Below are 21,055 nucleotides of genomic sequence, written 5' to 3'. Positions count from 1 at the left end.
TGGAGGTAATTGGAAGAAGGGGGCCGATTAGCGAACTTCCTCAGATATTCTTTTTTTTGCCCTAGAGGAATTACAGTGGCACAGGGAAGGGTACATCACAGATTTAGTAGAGGTCCATACGTCCACACAACAAGCTAACTTCCCAAAACTGGTCTGTCACTTGCTGTGTGCCCTGAGTCACTTCCTCCGCCATTACCTAAAGGCATCCCACGCGTTACTCGCGTTTCACGGCCAACCCAGGCGCGAGCAACACTTGGCGGCTCACGGCTGAGTCCCCGGCCGTTACGAGCTTATTACTGTTGTGCGGATACAAGTGCTCGGCACTTGTTCCAGCCCGCGCCACCGCCTGCGCCACCGCCAGCGCCACGGCCAGCGCCAGGCCCGGGCACGGCGCGGCGCGGGGCCACGGGAACCCTGGTATGCGCATGCGCACCGCTGCCGCGGGCGGGGCGGGGCGGGGCGGGGCGGGGCGGGGCGGGGCTCGGCGCACGGCACTGACCTCAGGCTCGGCGCGCGGGGCGCTGCCCGGAAGCGGAAGTGGATCGGTCCGTCGCGGTGCGGAAGTGCCCGGTGGAGGCCGCGGTTTCGATTCGGTGGGCGGCGGGGGAAGGGGAGCTCCGCCACCGGCAGCCGCGGGCCTGCGCTCTTCTCCTGCCTCCTTCTTCGCCTCTCCGCTATGGCGGGCGCCACCGGCAACCTGCAGGTAAGAGCGACTTCGGCCGTGCCCGGAGCGGCGCGGGCCCGGCAGGCGGTGGCGGTCGGCGGCCGCGGGCAGCAGGGAGCGGGCTCCGGGGTGTCTTCGCCGCCTGCCCGCCCGCGGCGTGTCCCGGCGGGGTGGGGGACAGGCAGCGCAGGCACCTGCTGCCCCGGGGCCGGGGGCTGCCCTGTCGGCAGGCGCAGCAGGAAGGGGGTGCCGAGGGGGCCCGGCAGTAACAGTTCGCGGGTTGAGCCCCTCAGCAGCACTGGCCTCTGCTGGCGGGGGCGCTGAGCCCCTGAGGAGGGGACGGGGACGGGGACCTGCCGGGCAGGCGGCCGTACCGGCCCTGCGGGGCGCTGGAGCAGCGGGGCCTGGTGTCAGCCTGGGAAACCCTGTTGCCTCTTGCGGTCTAGATGCGTAGTTTGGCTTAGGTTGCTTCTAAAACTACTGACCGAAGGAAGGATTTGCCTGCTCTTTCTATTTGAGTTCACTCTCAGTTGGGGCTGTATAGTTGTTCCTGCAGCTGGTTAGCAAAACAGATTCAGAAATGACCTGGATTTAAAATAGTAATTTCTCTTCAGCTGCTTTCAACCATGATCATTTCTGTAAGCTCATTATGACCATGTAATGCTTATACTGGCAAAGCTAGGGGTGATATTGCAGGGTCTAGAATAAGCAGGAGAATTAAACCTGTTTAAGCTAAAGATCTTTCCAAGGGCGATGTTTGTCAAACTATCAAACCATAGCCATATGAGTAGTTAGAGCTGGTCGTCTATGTCCTAGTTCATACAACTTTCTAATAAATTATTTCCCATTTGGTAGCAGTGTTCTTCATTACGGTAACAGGCTAAGGTGCCAGCTGATACAGTGAAGTACTAGAGTTGAGAATCTAATACCCAAGTAGTAGTCTTTGGGTGTTTACCAAAACAGAGTATACCAAAACCGGTCAATACACAATGTAGACTTTATTTCAGAGGAGCAGGGCTGCAACATGCCCTGTTTTCTCACAGTTCTGTTTTAGCAGGTGGTCTTTGATGTTTATTCTTTGTATTGTGTCACGTGTATCATTGTCTTTGTACTGGATCCAGGCATCACTGAACTCTACTGTGGTAATTTAAGGACTTCTAAGAAGACAGTAACTTCAGTTTGGGGTTAGTTTTTGCTCTTATGCTGGGTTTGAATGGTGCGTAGAGGGGCCTAATGGAGCCAGCACAAGGTGAGCAGCAAGGCAGGGACTGCTCGTTCATATGTGGTAAACTGCTTATCAGCTCATGACTTCTTCAAAAATGGAAAACTAAATTCTGTTCCAGAGAAACAGATGCTTAGTGTTCCAGCATTTGCCACAACAGAGCTGTAGAGTCTGCTTTATTGGATCATTGTTTTAAAATAAATTACTCTTTGATTTTGGGTAGATCTGTTGAGATGATCTTTGTTTCCAACAGAGCAACACAAAGCAATAGTGAGGGATTTTGCTGTTTCTTCTTTCATGGCTACTGTTTACCAGCTTTGTTTTGCTGGAAACACATCAGAGCGTCTGGTTAGTGGCAAGAGTATGTGTACTGGAATGTCTAGTGACAACTCCTTGCTGCAGTTGAAGCTCTCCACCTTGCTCCCTGGCATTACCATAGTCATCCTGAGCATACTAACAATGCTTAGGAAAAGAAATTGACTGAGTGTGGAAAAATACATGTAGGGCTATAGAAAATTTAGTTAGCATTGGTTAACTCTGGCTAACTGACAGCCTTTTTTTGAACTTACATGAACTGGTCATTCAAACTGATAGCTTCAGCTGTCCTGAAGTGGTATAGGCAATCCAAGGAGCAAAGTGTAATGAAAGATAATAAGCACTTAAGACCAAAAGAATAACGGTGATATCAACAAATCCACAGGCTGTCTTATACAGTAAGGGTTGGATCACAGTCAGTTTTATTGAAAATTAGCTGAACAAATAAATTAAAAATCCATCTATAACTTCTCCTAGAACTTCTCTTAGTGCTTGAGATTTGGGTGCATCCTCTGTCTGGTGGGTTTTTTTCTCCCCTCCCACTGGGGAATGGTAATTAGAATTTCTCATTTGGCTATCAAGAACTGAAATCCTTTGAGAGAAGTCTAACAAATAGACTTTGAAGATGTCTCCCAGCATAGCTGGAAGTGCTAGTTTAAGTGCATTGTAATCATGTACTTCCTGTATTGACTCTGCTATTGATGGGACTTAGTGATGTTATCAGTCATAGTTCAAAGTGTCTAGGTCTGTGATTAAAAAAAACCCTTCCAAATCTTTCCATAGTAAATGTGAGAGATTAGTAAGGAAAACTGCATAGACAAACCAGTAGTAGTTCCAACTTGTGTTAGCAAATTTTAGCAGTTTGTTAATCAGTGTTCATAAAAAGTGTTATATATTATAAAAAGTTCATAAATGTATTCTCTCATGCACAAAGCACCACCTAAGACTTGCAGTTAATCGACTTCAACTTTTTGAGGTAAACGTTGAAGAGCAGAAAAACTGACCATCAAAAAAGTCAGAGCAACAGCTTAAAATGTCTCTGTGATGATGCAAAATGCACTCACACAACATTTGATGATTTGATTGTGTTACAGAAAGCAATAGACCTTGCTAGCAAGGCAGCACAAGAAGATAAAGCAGGAAACTATGAGGAAGCCTTCCGCTTGTACCAACACGCTGTGCAGTATTTTCTCCATGTTGTTAAATGTAAGTGTAATGTATTGGATGATTAAGTAGAGTTTAGTTGTCAAATTGCAGAGAGTAATCTCTTACGTTGACATCAGTATTTAAATTTTTACTTTCATCATCAGTTGATACTTGCTAATTGTAGTTTGACTGAGGTCATATATTTTGCAGCTTTTGCCTTTACTGTGTTGTGTGACTGCTCCATTCTTATAAGAAATCAGATTATTTTATATTTGTGTTTTGTTTTAGGGCTTTTTAAGACTGGGAACAGGGGTTTGCTCTCTTCTGGATTTTGGTAGCAATGTTTCAGGCTGGCCACTGCATGAGGAAATGTGACAATAAGTACAGGGATTCCTGTATTTCTGTTGAAAACCGTGTGTTACACAAATAACACTTTGCTGTATTTTTTTGCTCCTGAAGTCATGCCACTTGCCTTTCTCCAATCTCTCTGCTGGCATTTTTTGCTCCTTAATCATGCTCTTGCTGTTCATCTTGGCCAAAATTTTGTAATTTTTCTTCAGTTTCCATATTCTCGTTATTTTTTGCCTGTTCACACTTCTCTGTACCTTTTGTGTCATGTCCAGTGTTTGTGTGCAAGGAGTGGGCATTGTTAATGTAGGTACAGCCCTAATCTGAGTGGGCTAGGGTTGCTTGCCTGACATAAATCCATTTAACAGATCTCCATGCTTTGAAAAAAACCACTGTTTTCTTTGTAATCAATTAGGATAATTTGTGTTTATCACTTCTTATCCTCTTATATTTTATGGACTTTATTAGAATATCCCTTCCTGTGCTTTTAACAATACTGATTTACTTTTGGAAACTTAACATATAAACCTAACATGTTAAACTTTGATTGCTGATTTGAAATACTGTAGTAGTGACTTGGAGAACAGTGTGGCTGTTGAACCACACAACTCAGGTGTTCTGTGTGATTTATTTTTTTTTTTTACTTTGATGTGAACATCTTCTAAAATTAGCAGGCTATGGAAACATAAAGTATGCTTCTAAATAAATATTGCTTAGCACAACCAGCTTCTTGATGAACTATTTTAGAAAAGGAGTGAAGACAATGTATGGTGGCTTGAAAGTCTGATAAAAAAGCTTCCAGTGCCATTGTCCCTTAATCCTTTACAGTCAAATTTTAAGCCAAAACAGTGTTCAGGTGTATATTTGATTTCTGGTGGGTGATGACATCCTTCCTGTCACTACTTTCCACAGTATAGTGGAAAAATAAGTAGTTGAGCTGTTTGGTTATGTTATGAGCCTATATTGATAAGAAGTAAAGATGACAGAGATTTAGTCTTTTTTCTGATTGATGCACATGTGTTTTGCTGTTAACAAAGCATTGTTTCTCTTCAAACTCTTAGATGAAGCACAGGGTGATAAAGCAAAACAGAGCATTAGAATGAAATGTGCAGAATACTTGGACAGAGCAGAAAAGCTGAAAGAATATCTGAAAAAGAAAGAAAAATCTGCACCAAAACCAGTTAAAGAGTCTGGTCCTACTGATGGAAAAGGGTATGTTTTTGGAGAAGGTAAAGCAAAATACTTCCTGAACTCAGCTTATTCTAAAATTCTACTCTTCAAAGATCATTTTAACTAGTGTTTTTGGAATGCTTCAGATGATTACTAATGCTGAAATAGTGGGCTGCTTAAAGAAAAAAACATGAATTAGCATCACGGGCATTTATTTTCTTGTTTACTAAAATCTGCAAACATTTGTATAGGAAAGTCACTGAAGAATGAAAGCTGTTTCAGACTAACGCATGATTATCAGATTTAATGGCAGTGAGCCTGATGACCCTTAACATTTTTCTACACTTAATACTTAGTAACTAGAAAATATATTCAGACCAGTGATTACTGGGGCCCGAGACTGATCTGTCTCACACTTGGTAATAGTTGCAAAGCTGTACGTAAGGTGAAGTTCTGTAGATGAACTGAATCGCTATAATGCTGTGCTGCTGCCTAGTTTATTTGCTGCTTTCCTTTTATTAGATTTGGTTTTCATTTTGCATATGAGAGGGCTGAAAAAGAAGAGCCACTTTTCCATTTGATACTACCTTCATGGGGATAGGAGAGAGGAAGGGTTCAGGATGATACCTTCTGGTGGGATTGCAGGTTTTAGCAGTCCTGAACAGCTTGATTTGCTCAGTTGTCTCTTGAAACTTCACCTGATTTTTCAGTCTCCTTCATTGTCTGCTCGTCTCATCAGTTTTATTTTTTGAGCTGTACTGTGTTCTGCTGGTTTGTGATAGAAGGAACTGGTAATATCGTAGAGGCTACATGTATTTTCATGACCTCTATTTCAACTGTTGACTATCTAGTCTCTATTTTCCTTCTTCCGTTTCTAGTTTCCTTTTTCTGAAAAGATGAAGGTGTAGTTTCATAGTACTAGATGGAATTGACCAAGCCCTGTTGCAGTCCTAGATAGGGGACAAGTGCCAGTGTCTACAAATAACCATTTTAGTGCCTCCATGTTCCTCAATACAAGGGCTTTTGTGTCTTAAAGGCTGGCTCAGAGCATGCAGAAGTGTTCTAAGAGGGCTCAGACCCATAAAAGGTAGTTGAAATGGTGAGGAGGGTGAATTAGAACAGGGTGTAGAAAGGCAGGAGTACAATGATGTAAAATTGTAGAGATCTGAAAGCATCTCAGGGTTTCTTTCATTCCTCAGGCTGGTGTTTTTTCTGCTTTTTGTGTTCTGGTTTTTATCCTAAGACAGCAGTCTCTCTGTATTTCAACTTTTTTTTTTTCTTGTTTCCAAATCAGGAATGATAGTGATGGGGAAGGGGAGTCAGAGGATCCTGAAAAAAAGAAGCTACAGAATCAGCTTCAAGGTAATTTTGAAGCATCCTTTTCTTTAAGTAAATGTGGCTTCATTCAAGCAAATTCCTATATTTTTGCCATCTAAATGTTATGGATTAGCTTAATGTCTGTAGGTGGTTTGACTAGTATGTATTCTTCACATACAAAAGCATAATTTTTTTTATGTAAGTATGAGTTTGTGTGCCATGCAGTTATACAGTGACTGTGTTGAAATGTATCTCCTGCACCCTGTGCTTCATGTTAGAATTGTACTATTTGTCAGGGTAACATTTTGCAGCAGGAAAAGTTGCAAAATCCCAGGTAGCTATTGGCTAAATTGAATCAGTATTTTTTACTCTTTAAGTGCACTGGAGTATTGCCTAGGGTTAAGGTAACAGACATCATACAAACACTTAGTGTAAGCAGGACCATTTTCACAGAAAAGCCTGTGCTCAGGTTTAGGGGTTGGGAATGTGGATTCTTGCCCGTTTATTGCAACAGGCAGCATTTCCTTATATGCAATGATGATGCTCTCCCAGTTGAGTAACATAATAGCTTGGGTTTATGAACTCATGCTGAATACAGTCAGTGATGCAACGTATAGCAACTACCAGTATTTTTTGTAGATGGTAAAAAAGAGGCTTTTTTTGATATTTATTACCCTTTAGTGGTGAAAAACTGTTCAGAGCTTCCCTGCCAGAAGGTGCTTACGGATCTGAAGAAACTTCACTGTTCTTCCCCTATTTTTCAGTGTAACAAAGATCGAATGCATTTCCCAGGTCTCTGCCTGTGTCACTTCAGGAGCTATTGTATTGTATTTGTAAACTGTCATGCTTTTTCTACTTCTCTGCACATTTATTTAGTCCTATGCACAGTTATATGGGATAGTTTCCTGTATTTTAAAATGCTTGAAAAAGTATGAGCATTGGGCTCTTATCCTGTCGCCTGCTGTAAAGACTTTGTTTCTTCCCACGTGAATCTGACCTTCAGTTATTACTTCAAGAAACAGTTTCTTGCGCCCATTGCTAATCACTACTTTGATACTTGGTATAAAATGACAGTGTTCTTATACATTTGACTGCTTGGAGGTCTAAGGTGTGAGATCCTTGGTATCTTTGAATTTAATACAGGAGACTGTTACTTAGGTAATGAGTCCTGGACAGACTTCAGATTGCTGATTTTCATTTTGCTTCCACAATAGCCACTGAAATTCCCTGTATTTAATTTTTCTGACTTTGCCTTATGAAGCTTTCCCAGATCTGTGGGTATTTATGAAGATTTTAATTATAATAGCAACTTGACCTATTGTGGAAGAAGTGACCAGTGACATTCAGACTGAGCAGTAGTTGTGGGTTGATTGTCATGTACTCTTGCTCAGAATTGTGAAGGCTTTTTGCACTCTATTAATCTTCCAGCTATTAATTTAGACCTACAAAATTAGGAAGCTTACAATTCCAGTGCCATTTCTGTCCTGGTACAGGTAATCTCTTACAGTGCAGCAGTTTCAGTTACCATGGTATGTCTGGTGCAGATAACTGATATTTCAGCTTCAAAATGATCTCTTGTTCCTATCTGAACTGGTACCTGTTCTGCTAATTATTTCAGTGATGGAGCCCATAGTTCTCTTTACTTTAAGAAACTGAGGTGTAACTAACCTAGTAAAAGTATGTAATGCATTGGAAGTGTGTGGTTGAATTAATTCCAGTGTGTAGATTGCAAGCTAAGACAGTTTGCAGTCAACTTTCTCTATAATATTTTTAACATCTTTAACAGTATGATGCTGCTTCTGGTAAATTCAATTTTTTTAACAATTGCAATTGTTAACAGAAATTGTTCATTTCGATCTGATATAAAAGGAATGCAGCAAAAGAGAAAGTATCTAAAGAGATAGATAGAGTAAGCAAGTGTTATTGGCTTTATTCGTTAGCCAGTGAGTAACAGTAAATTTTCAATCCTGTAGAAGAAAAGTCTTAAATTACTTCACAGAGCTCTGAAGGCATAAGGTGAAAATGTTAAGAGAATAGCTGGTGAAAGCCAATTGTGAAATTATAGAAAACTCCTTGTAGAGAAATAGGGCAACTGAAACTTCCAGAGTACTGAGATAAGCATTGGGTTTGTTGGCATTTGTTTATCTGAGAAAACTTCTCTTACCTTTTGGATTTGCCTTGCCTAGGATTACAAGATCTAATATTCAATTACTAGTTCCAAGTTGTCCCATCTAAAAGTAGTCAAGACAAAATCATTTATAGCATGTCAGACTAAACAATCTGAAGTCTGAAGAGAAGGCTAAATTACAGCTCAGTTGACTAAAGTCAGGCTGAACTTGTTTGAGCAAGACAAGACTTGGCGATAGACTTTGAGAGAACATGGCAAAATTAAGAAAATATTTCTGGAACTAAACAGGCTCCATATAACCTTTCTGATGCTTTCAGCCTTAGCTCTCAAATCTGTTTACCATGAGATGATCCAATTGTTTGCTGCACATCTGGAGATACCCAACAAGTTACTTCATCAGCAGGAGAATCTTAGAAATCCTGGGCTAGTGCAGCTACATTGCGTCACTTGTTTAAAATGAAATTTCAGATTTTTTGGGAAGTACAATGGTTTAGCGAGGAGACTGTGCCTGTGGGTACCTATTAGAGAAGGTACTCCTCGGACAACTAAACATATATTTACTGGTCAGTTACAGACTAGCTTTGTCTGTTATAAGACTTCTGCTAACTCTCGAGTATTCTGGTTATCCATGGTTTACTGTGGTAAAACAATGTGATGGATTTCTGTAGAAATAGCATCTGGTTTACTAACAGTATTCAGTGTTTATCTGCTGAGAAATGCCTTGGTTTTATTCAGTATGGACATGGGTATAGATTTCTTAATAATTTTTTTCCTCGGTGGAATTTATTGAATTTATGAGAAGATACGTATTTAATCTTTTCTTATAGGAGCAATTGTTATGGAGCGACCAAATGTCAAATGGAGTGATGTTGCTGGCCTTGAAGGTGCCAAAGAAGCACTTAAAGAAGCAGTGATCTTGCCCATTAAATTTCCACACCTGTTTACAGGTCAGAATTACACCATTTATTTGCTATTGGCCGGTCAGACCAGCACTGGGGTCTAAGAGTGTTATGCCAGTGTATCAGAGACTCAAGCTGAGCTCTTAACAGAGATTGTGATCCATCTGACAGAAGTTTCACGGGTAGATGTGGAAAAACCTCTGAGTAAATTAGAGGGGCTTCATCAGAAAAATAGGTTCAGTCTTTCTACAGTATTTTGAAGACTTCTCATTTCTCTCTTGCAGGAAAGAGAACACCTTGGAGAGGGATTCTCCTGTTTGGACCACCAGGAACAGGAAAGTCTTATTTAGCAAAAGCTGTGGCAACAGAAGCAAACAACTCTACCTTCTTCTCAGTATCTTCCTCTGACCTTGTCTCAAAGTGGTTAGGTGAAAGTGAAAAGTAAGTTGGAGTTGTCAGAGGTCCAGCAAAACACTGGCAAGAAGAAATTGTATAGAGGTAGAGCTGCTGTAAAGAAATGGAATTTGAGGGAAGGGTCACTTACTGTTTTAAAACAGATTTCAGGTGTTTCTATGCTTGGTGCTGCAGTGCCATATGAAGATATAATGTGCTGCATTTTGTGCTGCTGCAGCTGGACCTGTCTTCAGTCCTCAAGATAGTTTTTTAAAACTAGCTCAAAAGGTTTCAGGAGCGCTGTGGAGCTCATTCACCTTCTGAACTCAACTGTGATTGCACACTACATCAGTCTGAAGTGTTGAGATACTCTGCCTCTTGGCATCTCCCCATCATCTGTCCCAGAAGCTGTGCTGTTAACATGTGGCATTTCTTTGTCCATACAGAGGAGATTTTTCTTTATCCCCAATTTCAACCAAAATCTGGAAGACATAAGAGACTTGCAAAAGTAGGCTGGAGGGGAGCAGCTGTGAAAGAAAATTCCATGGTTCCCCATGCTAACTCTTTGTTTGTTACTTTGTGGTATGTGAAGACGACCAGGAAGCCTGAAGTGGCATGTTGGCTGCAGTCTAGAAGTGCAGGAATTTGACTGTCTAGGCTTCCAATGAAGATTATCTGAATTAAGAAGCAGCTCTGGGTTTGTTGTGCAGAAAGGACTTTGGTATGATAAGAATACTTGTCAAAACCATGAAATAGTTTGAAGTGTGGGACAACTAAGTTACACTATTTGTTGATAGCATGAGGAAGAAAGGCCTTTAGATAGTGTTTGAATTTTTTTTCTTTCCCAAAAGCTGAAAACCTGAAGCTGCTTTTCTTCTCTTGCAAAAGCAATACAAAACTGGAGCTTGGCATTTTCTCTGTTTGACTTTGAGACTATAGTCTGAGATTTAGTGCTGGTAGTGTGAAGAATTTCCCAGCATATTCCTATTTATTTTGCATTTTAACTTAGTAAAATGTGTTAATAAGACATGGCAAGGTTTTTGGGGATTTTTGTTTGCAAACCAACTTTTCTTGTCATATAAAAAGTATTTACTAAAGTTGTATAAAGTAAATGTACACGTTATTTCTTAGAAAATCTCTAGAGTTAATCTAGTTAGGATACAAACGTTAAATAAGAGAAAGCAGTGTTCTTTTGATCCATCCAGAGTGGTGCTTTTGTATAGTCCAGGATGTCTTGTAGAAATGTAAACTGAAAAAACGGTGTTTTCTTGCAAAACCCTGCCTGGAGTACTCTAAAATGTTTCACTTCCCATTATACTGATATATATATATATATGTATATATATATATAAAAATACAGAGTATACTGCAGAGTCTTGGAGCTGGAAGAATGTTGTATCTTTGAGTAGCATTATGTTAACACTTTTCTCTCTTTAGCTTTCTCTAAAGGAAGTGACTGTATCATAATAAGTTATGTGTTTTTACCGGTGTAATCATTAAGATAACTGAAACTGTTTCCTTTTTTAAGATTAGTGAAAAACTTGTTCCAGCTTGCCAGAGAAAACAAACCTTCTATTATCTTCATTGATGAGATAGATTCTCTCTGTGGGTCAAGAAGTGAAAATGAAAGTGAGGCTGCTAGACGGATAAAAACAGAATTTCTAGTCCAGATGCAAGGTAAGTTTGCTTGGTTTTCAGAATTAGTCAGAGCAATTAAATGTATTTTAAGCATAGCTTGCATGAGAACAGTAAAAAGATCTGCAGTTCCATCCTGTTGAATTTTGATGGTATTTTAAAACTGTCTCTGTGATCATCTAAACAGTGAAATGATTTCTGCCTGATACAGGGGTTGGTGTTGACAATGAAGGAATCTTGGTCTTAGGAGCAACAAACATACCCTGGGTTTTAGATTCTGCTATCAGGAGAAGGTATGATGGCATTTGTTTTCATGGTATAAAATTTACAACTGTTGTAAGGGTTCAGTCTGAGACTACTGGAGGTAGTACTCCAGCTCGTGTTTCCAGATATGGCTAATGTTCTACAACTTAACTTCATGAGATGGACTGAGCCAAACTAATAGCCCTTTGCCCCTTTAAAGAGGTAGGTGGTTCACTTTTATATTCGCCCTGTAGTTTATTTGATTTCTTGATTAGATGATAGAGCTTGAGCAAGCAGAAAACTGTTCTGTTTCCTTGTTAGTTGGTTTCTGGTGGGCTTGGGGAACGAGTTACAAAATACACACTTCAGAAGGGCAGGAAGGGGTAGAGCTTTCCTTTTCAGCTGTTAGCAAACTGTTGAGTAGCTTGAGTTCTTTCACGGAAATGTAGCCCTTATGTTACACAGAAACACCATGTTTTTCTACCGGTCAGGCATAATTTGTGATCTTACAGTGCGTGTTTTAACTGCTGTTTTGTAGACAAAGGGCTGCCATATATGTATCTGATTAGCTGGATCGTTCTTTGAGCTGCAGAGCAGCAGAGGACAAATACAGCCGTGGGACAAATATGACTGTTGTGATAAGGATGCAGCTTGAATAATGGTCATTTTTGTAGGCTAAAGAAACATTACTTTTTTGTGAGTGTCTGTTTATTTATATACTTAATTCAAGCTGGCCATACTTTGATTGGGGGTTGGAGCAGGTGACCTCCAAAGGTTGCTTCCAACCTGTATGACTACAGTTTTGTGTAAGACCAATTTGGAGATGACCATGTTGCTTAAAATTTCAAGTAATTCTTGAAATTTCAGCTCTGAGGCCCACAGTACAAGACAGACAAGGACCTGATAGAGTGGGTCCAGGTGGGGGCCATGATGATGAAAATCAAGAGGGCTGGAACACCTCTCCTGTAGTGATAAGAGAAAAGGCAGCGGCATTAAACTGAAGGAGGGTAGGTTTAGGTTAGACTTGAGAGACACCTTTTTTTTTTTTTTTTTTTTTTTTCTGTGATTAGGGTGGTGATACACTGGAACAGGTTGCCGAGAAGTTGTGGATGTCCCATCATTGGAAGTTTTCAGGGCCAGGTTGGATGGGGCTTTGAGCAATCTGTTCTAGTGGATGATATTTCTGCCCATGGCAGGGGTGTTGGACTAGGTGACCTTTAGAGGTCCCTCCAAACCCAAACCATTCTCTGATTCTCTGCAGTGTGAAAGAGTAGCTCTCTAACTCTTGTCTATAGGACTTAAAGGAACTTGTAAACAATGGCAGCGATCAGATTAGGTTTTAATGGATTTGACCCACTTTGTCATGTATATAAAGTTAACTGTGTTCTACAAAATTTGCAGTCATTCTTACTTTGTTGGGAGGTAATCCCTACTGTGAGATCAGATGCTGTTTCAAAGAAAGAACTGCAGTTATCAACATTTTCTACTGACAACTATATTGAGAATATGACTTCAAATATGCTTCCAATGATGAGGTTTTCTTTAATTTAGTTGGAGACTGTAGGAAGTCATTGTGTCAGCTTGTTATCAGGCAGTTCTTTCTTTGAGTGTGAAAACTGTTCAAATACATTTCAACATTTAAAGACTTCTCCCTCAGTTTTTCCTTTGAAAACACAAACTGCTGAAGAGAATCCAAAAAAAAACTCAGTCTGAAGAGAAGATCTTTGACATGAAAAGGAAGTAGTTGTTATATTCTGGATTTTGGCTTATGCTAGCTACAGTATTATTTATGAGAACAAGTTGTTTGCCTTTGATTTTTTAAAAGATTTATAATACTGAAACTGCTTCTTTCTAATACTGTTAGGAACAAACTATATACTTATTTGCATAAGCTTCTTTCCACTGTGCACCTGCGTGAGCTAGCATCTGTGGAACATTTTGTTTTTTCTCTTTTAAACCAGGTTTGAGAAGCGTATTTATATTCCTTTACCTGAGGACCATGCCAGGGCAGCAATGTTCAAACTTCACCTTGGGTCAACTCCAAATCTCCTAACAGAATCAGATTATCGAGAGCTTGGAAAGAGAACTGATGGCTATTCTGGTGCAGATATAAGCATCATTGTACGTGATGCACTAATGCAACCTGTTAGAAAAGTGCAATCAGCTACTCATTTTAAAAAAGTAAGTAGGAATCAAAAAATTTTTTAGTTACTTCATCTCTGAGAACTATCTTAATTTGAAAATTCCTTGCAAGTAAACTGAATTTGGTTTTGGGTAATACTTACAAAGTGTTCTTTTTATCGTCAAGGGGAGAACTTGGGTATTTCTCCTGGCTTCCCATCCTGCCATGAGTCTGGTGGAGCTAGTTCTGGGTATTCATGTTGTGTAATCCAAGCTCTCCTGACTCTTCACGTCTCTAGGTAGTGTCAAAAGCATTCAGTTTGGAGTATGACTTAAGTGGGAATGTTAGAGGTGCTCTTTTTCTGGACCAAGTTATGTGATTCTTTCTTTCTTTGTTTTAGTAGCGTGCTTAATTGAATGTATCCATCATCCACATGGAAACAGATGGATTATAATTAATGCGCATTCTGCTTACTTGGGATATTTTTCTTAACTGAAAAATCAAGATTCTTATAAAGTTCTGGTAAAAACAGTGAATCACTGTTACTTGCAAGAGTAGTAAAGATGCAAGACAGCTGAGCAAGGCCTGTGGCCTTAGTTTCGTAGGATGGGAACATAAAAACTAGATTACACTTATTGAGGTGTGTCTTAGAGACAATTGAAAATACATTGTTTGGCTTACCTTGCAGTTACCTCTACATACTATTAACTTAAGAAACACTTCTTCAAAAGAACCATCTAGAGTTCTTTAGCATCAATCTGAATTCATTAAATCTGGGAATGCTCCCCACCCCAACCCTGAGAATTTGCATGTGTGTCCTGTTCAATCAAATTAACTGTTCTCTATAAATTGTTAAGCTCTTCAACGGAGAAAAAAAAGTGTAATGTTATCAGTGGCTATGTAAAAAGTTCCAAATACATACAACATGTTTAACTTAAAATTATTTTTCCTGTGTAGTATTTTTTTTAGAGTAGACCCAGACTAAAAGTATTTTTTGTTTACGTTTTTACTGCACACTTTGGTTTTACAGAAATTCATGTATCTTGAGTGAAGGTGTGTTGAGGTATTCTGCAGAGGTTTTTGCTGCTGTAAAGGGAAGCTTTCATTTGTTGCTCCTTAACAAAGCAGGTGTGGGGTTGAATAAGTTAGCTTAGTATCTAAAATTGTTCCTGTTAAGAGATATGTACCATGTAACTTGTGTTGGCAGCAGTTCTTCTTCATCTCTGTTACAGGCTTTTCACCAGTAACTCAGCCTAACTTAAAAGGGTTCAGGGCCCTAAACTGAACAGCTACAGTTTGAACTCTTGAATATAAACTCTTTTTTTTCCATGGTTTCTTCAAGGAACAAGCTCGGCTTAAGATAAGAAGAGAAAGGAACATGTAAGAAAGGACTACATAAGTTTCCTGAGTCTGCTTTGAGGAAAACTTGGGTCAAATTTGTAGTTACTAAAATAAACCTGCAGCCTGTCATTTTGGTGAAGGGGGGGGGGGGGAACTCCAAAACATTTTAAAGGGTTTTTGAGGAGCTTTTCCCAGTTTAAAAACAAAACAAGTATTTTGAAACAGTGACGTGGTGAGTTTCTTTTGAGGACATCTCAGAAGTAACTCTGATGTAAACTGTGTTTGTTTAAAAATAAACAGCTGTTTTGGAGTATCAAGCATTTTCTAGATGCTTCCTTCCCTTAAGCAGTGATGCCTGAAGTATTTATCCATTGTTGACTTCTAAGTGACAATGACATTTCTGGCTAAAGGGCTGTTACCTTTTAGCATTTTGTTCAAATTGGGAAATCTGAGGCATGTCTCAGACTACCATGAAGCAATAAAATAACCTCAGTTGTCACAGCAACACAAAAGGAATTCTTACCTTCTTTTACCCCCCAAAAAGGAAGGAATAAACCCCACAACTGCAGTACTTAAGTACTGCCCTCAAAAGGGCTCTTGACAGAAGCCAGGTTGATTCCACTTGGTTAGTAGTACTTTAATTGGATGTGATTTCCTATTTTTATAAGCAAAATATGTTTTTATTATATTTTTTATTATAAAATGTGTATAATCAATAAGGCTGTTACGATGCAAATAATTAGTAAAGCTGACTTGCCCCAGTTAAGCAGTGCTTCTCTCAATGATTAAGAATTCATTGCAAAGGATTCCTTGCTCTATGTGATAATACAGGCTTGTCAGTGCATTTTGAATGTTACAATCTGTGCTCTCCAGCATCACACTTTAAATGCAGTTTAGAATAGCAAATCCAGTTCTCTCCTGTTAAAAATAGCCTGTTCGCATGCTGTCCTTCAATCTTTGTGCATGTTTTGAGTTCCTGTGAATATGTGATGCTGCAGGTAACGATAAAGGAAAATGAAACTATGGGTCCCAGATAATGTGCTGCAGAAAGGTAACAGACCCTGATGCAGCTTTTCTGGCTCTGTCCCTGTGTCTGGGATAAAAAAGGATGGCTTCTTGTTCTCCCACTAGATGGCCCTCCCTGTTTTCTATCCAGTGCTGCTGAGGTGGTGTCAGAAAAGGTGTTCAGAGCTTTGTAGTGCGGTTATGTCAAAGGCTGAAAAGCTACTTCTGGCTTCCTAACTTGAGGGGCACTCAAGGATAACTATTGAGAAGTTTTTAGAAAGGAACTAGGAAGGGTGGTCTTCTCAAACTAGATTTCCTGGCCATGTTAGTTTTCCACAGAAATCCTCAGCCTTAGGAGGAAGCATTTCCTGGGATCTGACCTGATGTAAATTTAAGTATCTGGCTACAGTTGCATGTTTTCAAAGTGAATGATGCCAGTACATTTATACAATTTCTCTTTCACAGGACTTGTCTTCCCGATGGGTGGGGCATTGCATAAAATCAAGTTTTTGCTCTAAAGATGCTGTTCAGCTTCTGGGTTTTTGCCTTTAATATTGTAACTCCTATATACTCAATATTTTCTTATTTTCAGGTAAAAGGACCATCACTGTCTAATCCAAATACAATGGTAGATTTGTTCACCCCTTGCTCTCCAGGTGATCCTGAAGCCATAGAAATGACATGGATGGAGGTTCCAGGTGACAAATTACTGGAGCCTCAAGTTTCCATGGTATGTATTCTTCTGTAGCATTTTTTTCATACTTTGCAGATGTAAGGTAAAGACTTTCTAATGGTTATGCTAGGCAATTGGATGAATGGTTTGTTTTCAGAAACACTAGACATACCAGATAACATTTGAATTCCCAACATACAGTGCTACAGTACAGCGTTCTTGTGGAAAAAGCCAGCACTCTATCCTCGATAAACACTTCTTTCTTTTCTTCTTGTCTGTTGGCATGCAGCTGCTGTCCTTTCATCCATAGACAGCATGTGGCTCTTCCACTGCTCTTTCACTTGTCTTTTATTCATTTAAAACCTTTGCGATCCCTGCCCCATGATATGCTTCCTTCCCGTCGCTCTGGTAGCATTAATACTGATACTGGGGACTAGAAAACTATATTCAGTGTCAATTGGGAAGCGATGTGCTGTAGGTAACTACCCATGAAATGAATACAGGCATAAACAATACAATCTAAAAAGATTGTCCATGTAATGGTAGTTTTGTTTAAATTTTTTCATGGGTGATACAGCAATTTCAGCTGGTTTTTTTTGTGTGTGTTAAAATACTGCTTTGGTCTAGGGAATAAAATATGTCATTTTAAGACAAACTGAAATTTTAGTTCACTGCATAAATAAAAAAAATAAATTGCTGGATGCTCATTCTGTATTTTCCCCCCAAGAGCAACAAAAGGAGATTCTGAATTTAAGTACAGTGTTTGAGGGAAGGACTTGATAACAAATCATTTCTTGTCAGCAAACAGTCCTGTAAGTGAAAGGAAGAAATTTATGTATTTCATGGGATCACAAAACCTCTAAAACAGTAGGCACTGCTTTGTAAATATAGCAGTGCCCGTATTTCAGAAAAGAATTTGCATACTGAGGAAACACAAAAGGATGTGTGCAGGTGCAGGCCTGCCCTGAAACTTCTGCCTGCACAGTCTAAGCAGATTTTTAATCGGTGTCTCCTGGAATTAAACATACCAATTCCTTGTGTGCTCCTAGTGGTACCTGAGCTCTGATGCTCTATGGTTGCATAGGTGGTTGTTTCAGTGCCCCAAATCGGTTCTTGTCCTTAAAAAGATCAGGCTTTCATTCTTTCTAAGCAGTGTATCTCTAGTCTGATCAGACAGATCTCAAATATAGGAAATCATATTAACTTTGGGTTTACCCATAATTTTATAGTAATAAGTGGTGTTAGGCATCTACGTTTTTCAGTTGCTTCTGGCTGGGACTTGATTTAGTTTTCCTGCCCCTTTTTAGTCATAGGATATTTTAACTGCTGCTTTCAACTTTGTAGACCTGTGATTTTTCTGAACTCCTTTTTCTGGTGTCTGAATATTTACCTAGGAAACTGAATTGAAGAGACAGAAATTACTGATCATGAACAGTAAAATGTTGCTAGAGATGAATCATGAACTACCATTTTATGTTGCTGGACTGTGAAGAATATGTGGGAGTATCTATTTTCCACTTTAAACTGCTGTAGTTAAAGATGGATTGAAAATAATAACTGACCAAAAAAAACCCTCTTTTCGGTAAAAGGAGATTAATAGAGCTTGAATGTATGAGCGGCTTAAACCTAAACCTGAGGTTGCAGTTTCGTTACTAGAAAACTCACTGACAGTTGACTGTCTTCACAGGGCTAAAATGCTGCCTCTGTGCAGAAGTGTTTAGGCTCAAAGTTTTGTGTAAATAGGAGCTCCTGTGGTCATCTTGTTCTAATGGGCTTTTTAATGTATATTTGTCTTGGCAACAAGATTGTTCGCAGTGATACTACACTTGTTTCTGAAAACACTTGTGGGGTTTTTTTCTTTTTCTGACAGATCGATATGCTCAGGTCGCTAGCTAGCACAAAACCAACAGTTAATGAACAGGACCTGGAGAAGTTAAAGAAGTTTACAGAAGACTTTGGTCAGGAAGGCTAAACCAAAGATATATGCGGAGTTTTAGAACTTTTTTGCTTTCTTAAGTATTCTTGTGTCTTTATTGATGGCACTTCAAGTAAATGCCAATAAAATCACTTCTTTCTTATTTTGCAGAAGAAATAGAAGATACCTTTGCAAAGACCCTTAAGCTTTTGTATTGTATTGTTTTCCTCAGATGTCTATTAAATGTATTCTATTGAAAATAATATGAAAATACCATTTTAGGGTGAGACAGCAAAGTGATGTGGTAATGTCTATTAAATACTAGAAAATTTTAAATGATTAGTTCAATTTTAGTTATTATATTAGACCTTGGGTACAAGTGAGTTTCAAACTCCCAATAGGCTCAAAAACCCTTTTTTGAGGGGTAGAAGAGAACATATTTGTTGAGTGTTTTCAGTATCAATCAGCCTACATATTAATTGCTGTCATTTAGAAAAATCAACAAAATTTGCTAATCAAGCATACTACATGTGTGGGTTTGCTATTAAAGTAAGAAAGAAAACACTGTGAGGATAAGACTACATGGGCCAGTACTTTGTTTAGATACTGATGGAAATGGTATTTGGCTTTTTCTGCTATGCTGTATTAAAATTTTGCCTTAAACAGCAAGCTTTTGTTTTTAACTCTTTACTAGCTGGTACACACTGTCACTATGCAATTTAGCAAAAGTTTGTTAAATGCAAGTATCTCAGAAGGTGTTTTGCTGGCTGTTCTTGGTGGTTTTCATGTTTTGTGGTGTTTTTTTTTTTTAAATCTGGATTTACCTTCTGCAGGAGTTTGACTAAATTTAGAAAAAAAGTGCTAGTAATGTCCTGTAAGATTCCACATGTCAAGGCTGGCAAGGTATAGGTAGTCTTTGGAGTGTATGGGAAGTATTTTGGGGTATAGCATACACTCTCCTCACATGTGAAAGTAACGGATGTTTTAGCCACAGAGTTTCCAGCTGTAAATTAACTCAGAACCCTACTGATAACTATTGCATCTGTGTTACATCAATTTGGTGACTAAACTTTGAGAGAAGGCTGGCAGTTTAGTACAGAAGTAGCACTTCCATTGATCTTTTTCTGAAGAATTACAAATTGAGATGTGCCTGAATGTAACTTACAACACTACAGTGTCAGCGTTGAGTTTGTGCCTTGTAAGTTTGCACTGGCTGTAGATACGAAACATCATTAGGATACCTAGAATACCGTGTTCCATTATCATTGTACAACTCTATCCTGCTTACACTTCGTTTAATTTGGATTAAAAGAAATTTGCACATTTTGTGTGTGTATATGTACATACACACATACGATCATCTTTTGATGGGGTTTGGTTTTCTTTATGTACATATTTTGTGTACTTTTTAAATCATAGGACGGGTGAAACTTGCTGTATGTAAATGAAGTAAAATGTTGCAGTACAACATCAGCTATGTTCTTTGAGTATTTCTTCAATGTTAACTGTTTTCTGCTTGATTATTATTTTTTTTTAGACTTTGGTTTCTATGTTTAACAGCTAAACAAATTACATAATTAGAAATTCTTTGATCTACAAGGTGCTTACCTTTTGTTTGCTAACATGATGAAACATTCTTTCCAAAATCATTCAGTTACATACAGCTTTACCTCTGTCTTACATTGGAATGTGTCAATGTGAATCGGTGGACTGCGGATCTTTTTGTGCACCTTTGGGGAGATGAGGGCAGGATTTCCAGTGTAGGTGTGGGCAACTATGTATAGTAAACTTAATCCTTATTGCATCAGGATTGCTTTTTCTTAGTTGCTTCTTGTGAACGCTTCAGAAGTCAGCCACATACTGGCAGGGGTCTCACCCGGAGGTTTAGAAGCTACTATCTGAAGTACTTGTCTCTTGAACTTTTTTCAAAGGAGTCCTTACTGCAATCTTAATTCTCAGGAACTTTTTTTTTTTTTGTGGTAGGCTGATTTGTCCTATGGTTTCCATAAGCTTAAATGTGTAATCTCTTATCTTTAATGTAGAAGAAAAGCATACTGTGTGTTTTAAATTTATATGTTGCTGCTTGCTCAGTTGTGGGATGACATCTGTAACAGGAGCATTAATGTTTGATGTTTAAAGTTGTTTTTAGAAATTATTCCAAATAAACATCGCTGCTTAGAATTGCAGCTATGAGGACAACTTTTTGCTTTGCTGTCTTTGTAAAATGGGAATAACTTAACTGGAAAGCTCTGTAATATTATTAATTGATTCCAGAATAGATGATACACACACACTTCCCCCCCCCCTCCCCAAATTTGGTTGTGTGGTGTGTGCAAAATCACTTTTTACTTTTCATTGTTAATTGAAAATACTCTAAATTACAGCGTTTATGAAGGGTTCTATTTGCTTTACATAATCAAAACCTCTGTAAACACTGGATGAATTAGTTATACATTTTTCATAAGGTCTGATGTATGACTCATCTTTGGCTACTTAGCTTACACATTTTTTTCCTGACT

General features: G+C 39.2%; 1 protein-coding gene across 1 annotated transcript; it reads left to right on the top strand.

Annotated features, from left to right (window-relative positions):
- The first annotated feature begins 520 nt into the window (after positions 1-520).
- On the top strand, positions 521-20,735 carry VPS4B (vacuolar protein sorting 4 homolog B). The gene is made up of 11 exons (XM_037380248.1): positions 521-703; positions 3,296-3,407; positions 4,757-4,907; positions 6,160-6,227; positions 9,138-9,257; positions 9,494-9,650; positions 11,131-11,279; positions 11,449-11,530; positions 13,442-13,661; positions 16,541-16,678; positions 18,492-20,735. Exons 1-11 carry the CDS (start codon positions 677-679, stop codon positions 18,591-18,593), a joined length of 1,326 nt encoding a protein of 441 aa, XP_037236145.1. The 5' UTR covers positions 521-676; the 3' UTR covers positions 18,594-20,735.
- The last annotated feature ends 320 nt before the right edge of the window (positions 20,736-21,055 follow it).

Source organism: Falco rusticolus, chromosome 3 (assembly GCF_015220075.1).
Source record: "Falco rusticolus isolate bFalRus1 chromosome 3, bFalRus1.pri, whole genome shotgun sequence".
NCBI lineage: Eukaryota > Metazoa > Chordata > Aves > Falconiformes > Falconidae > Falco > Falco rusticolus.
The sequence above is the reverse complement of the archived record's forward strand: the minus strand, read 5'-3'. Positions and strand labels throughout refer to the sequence as shown.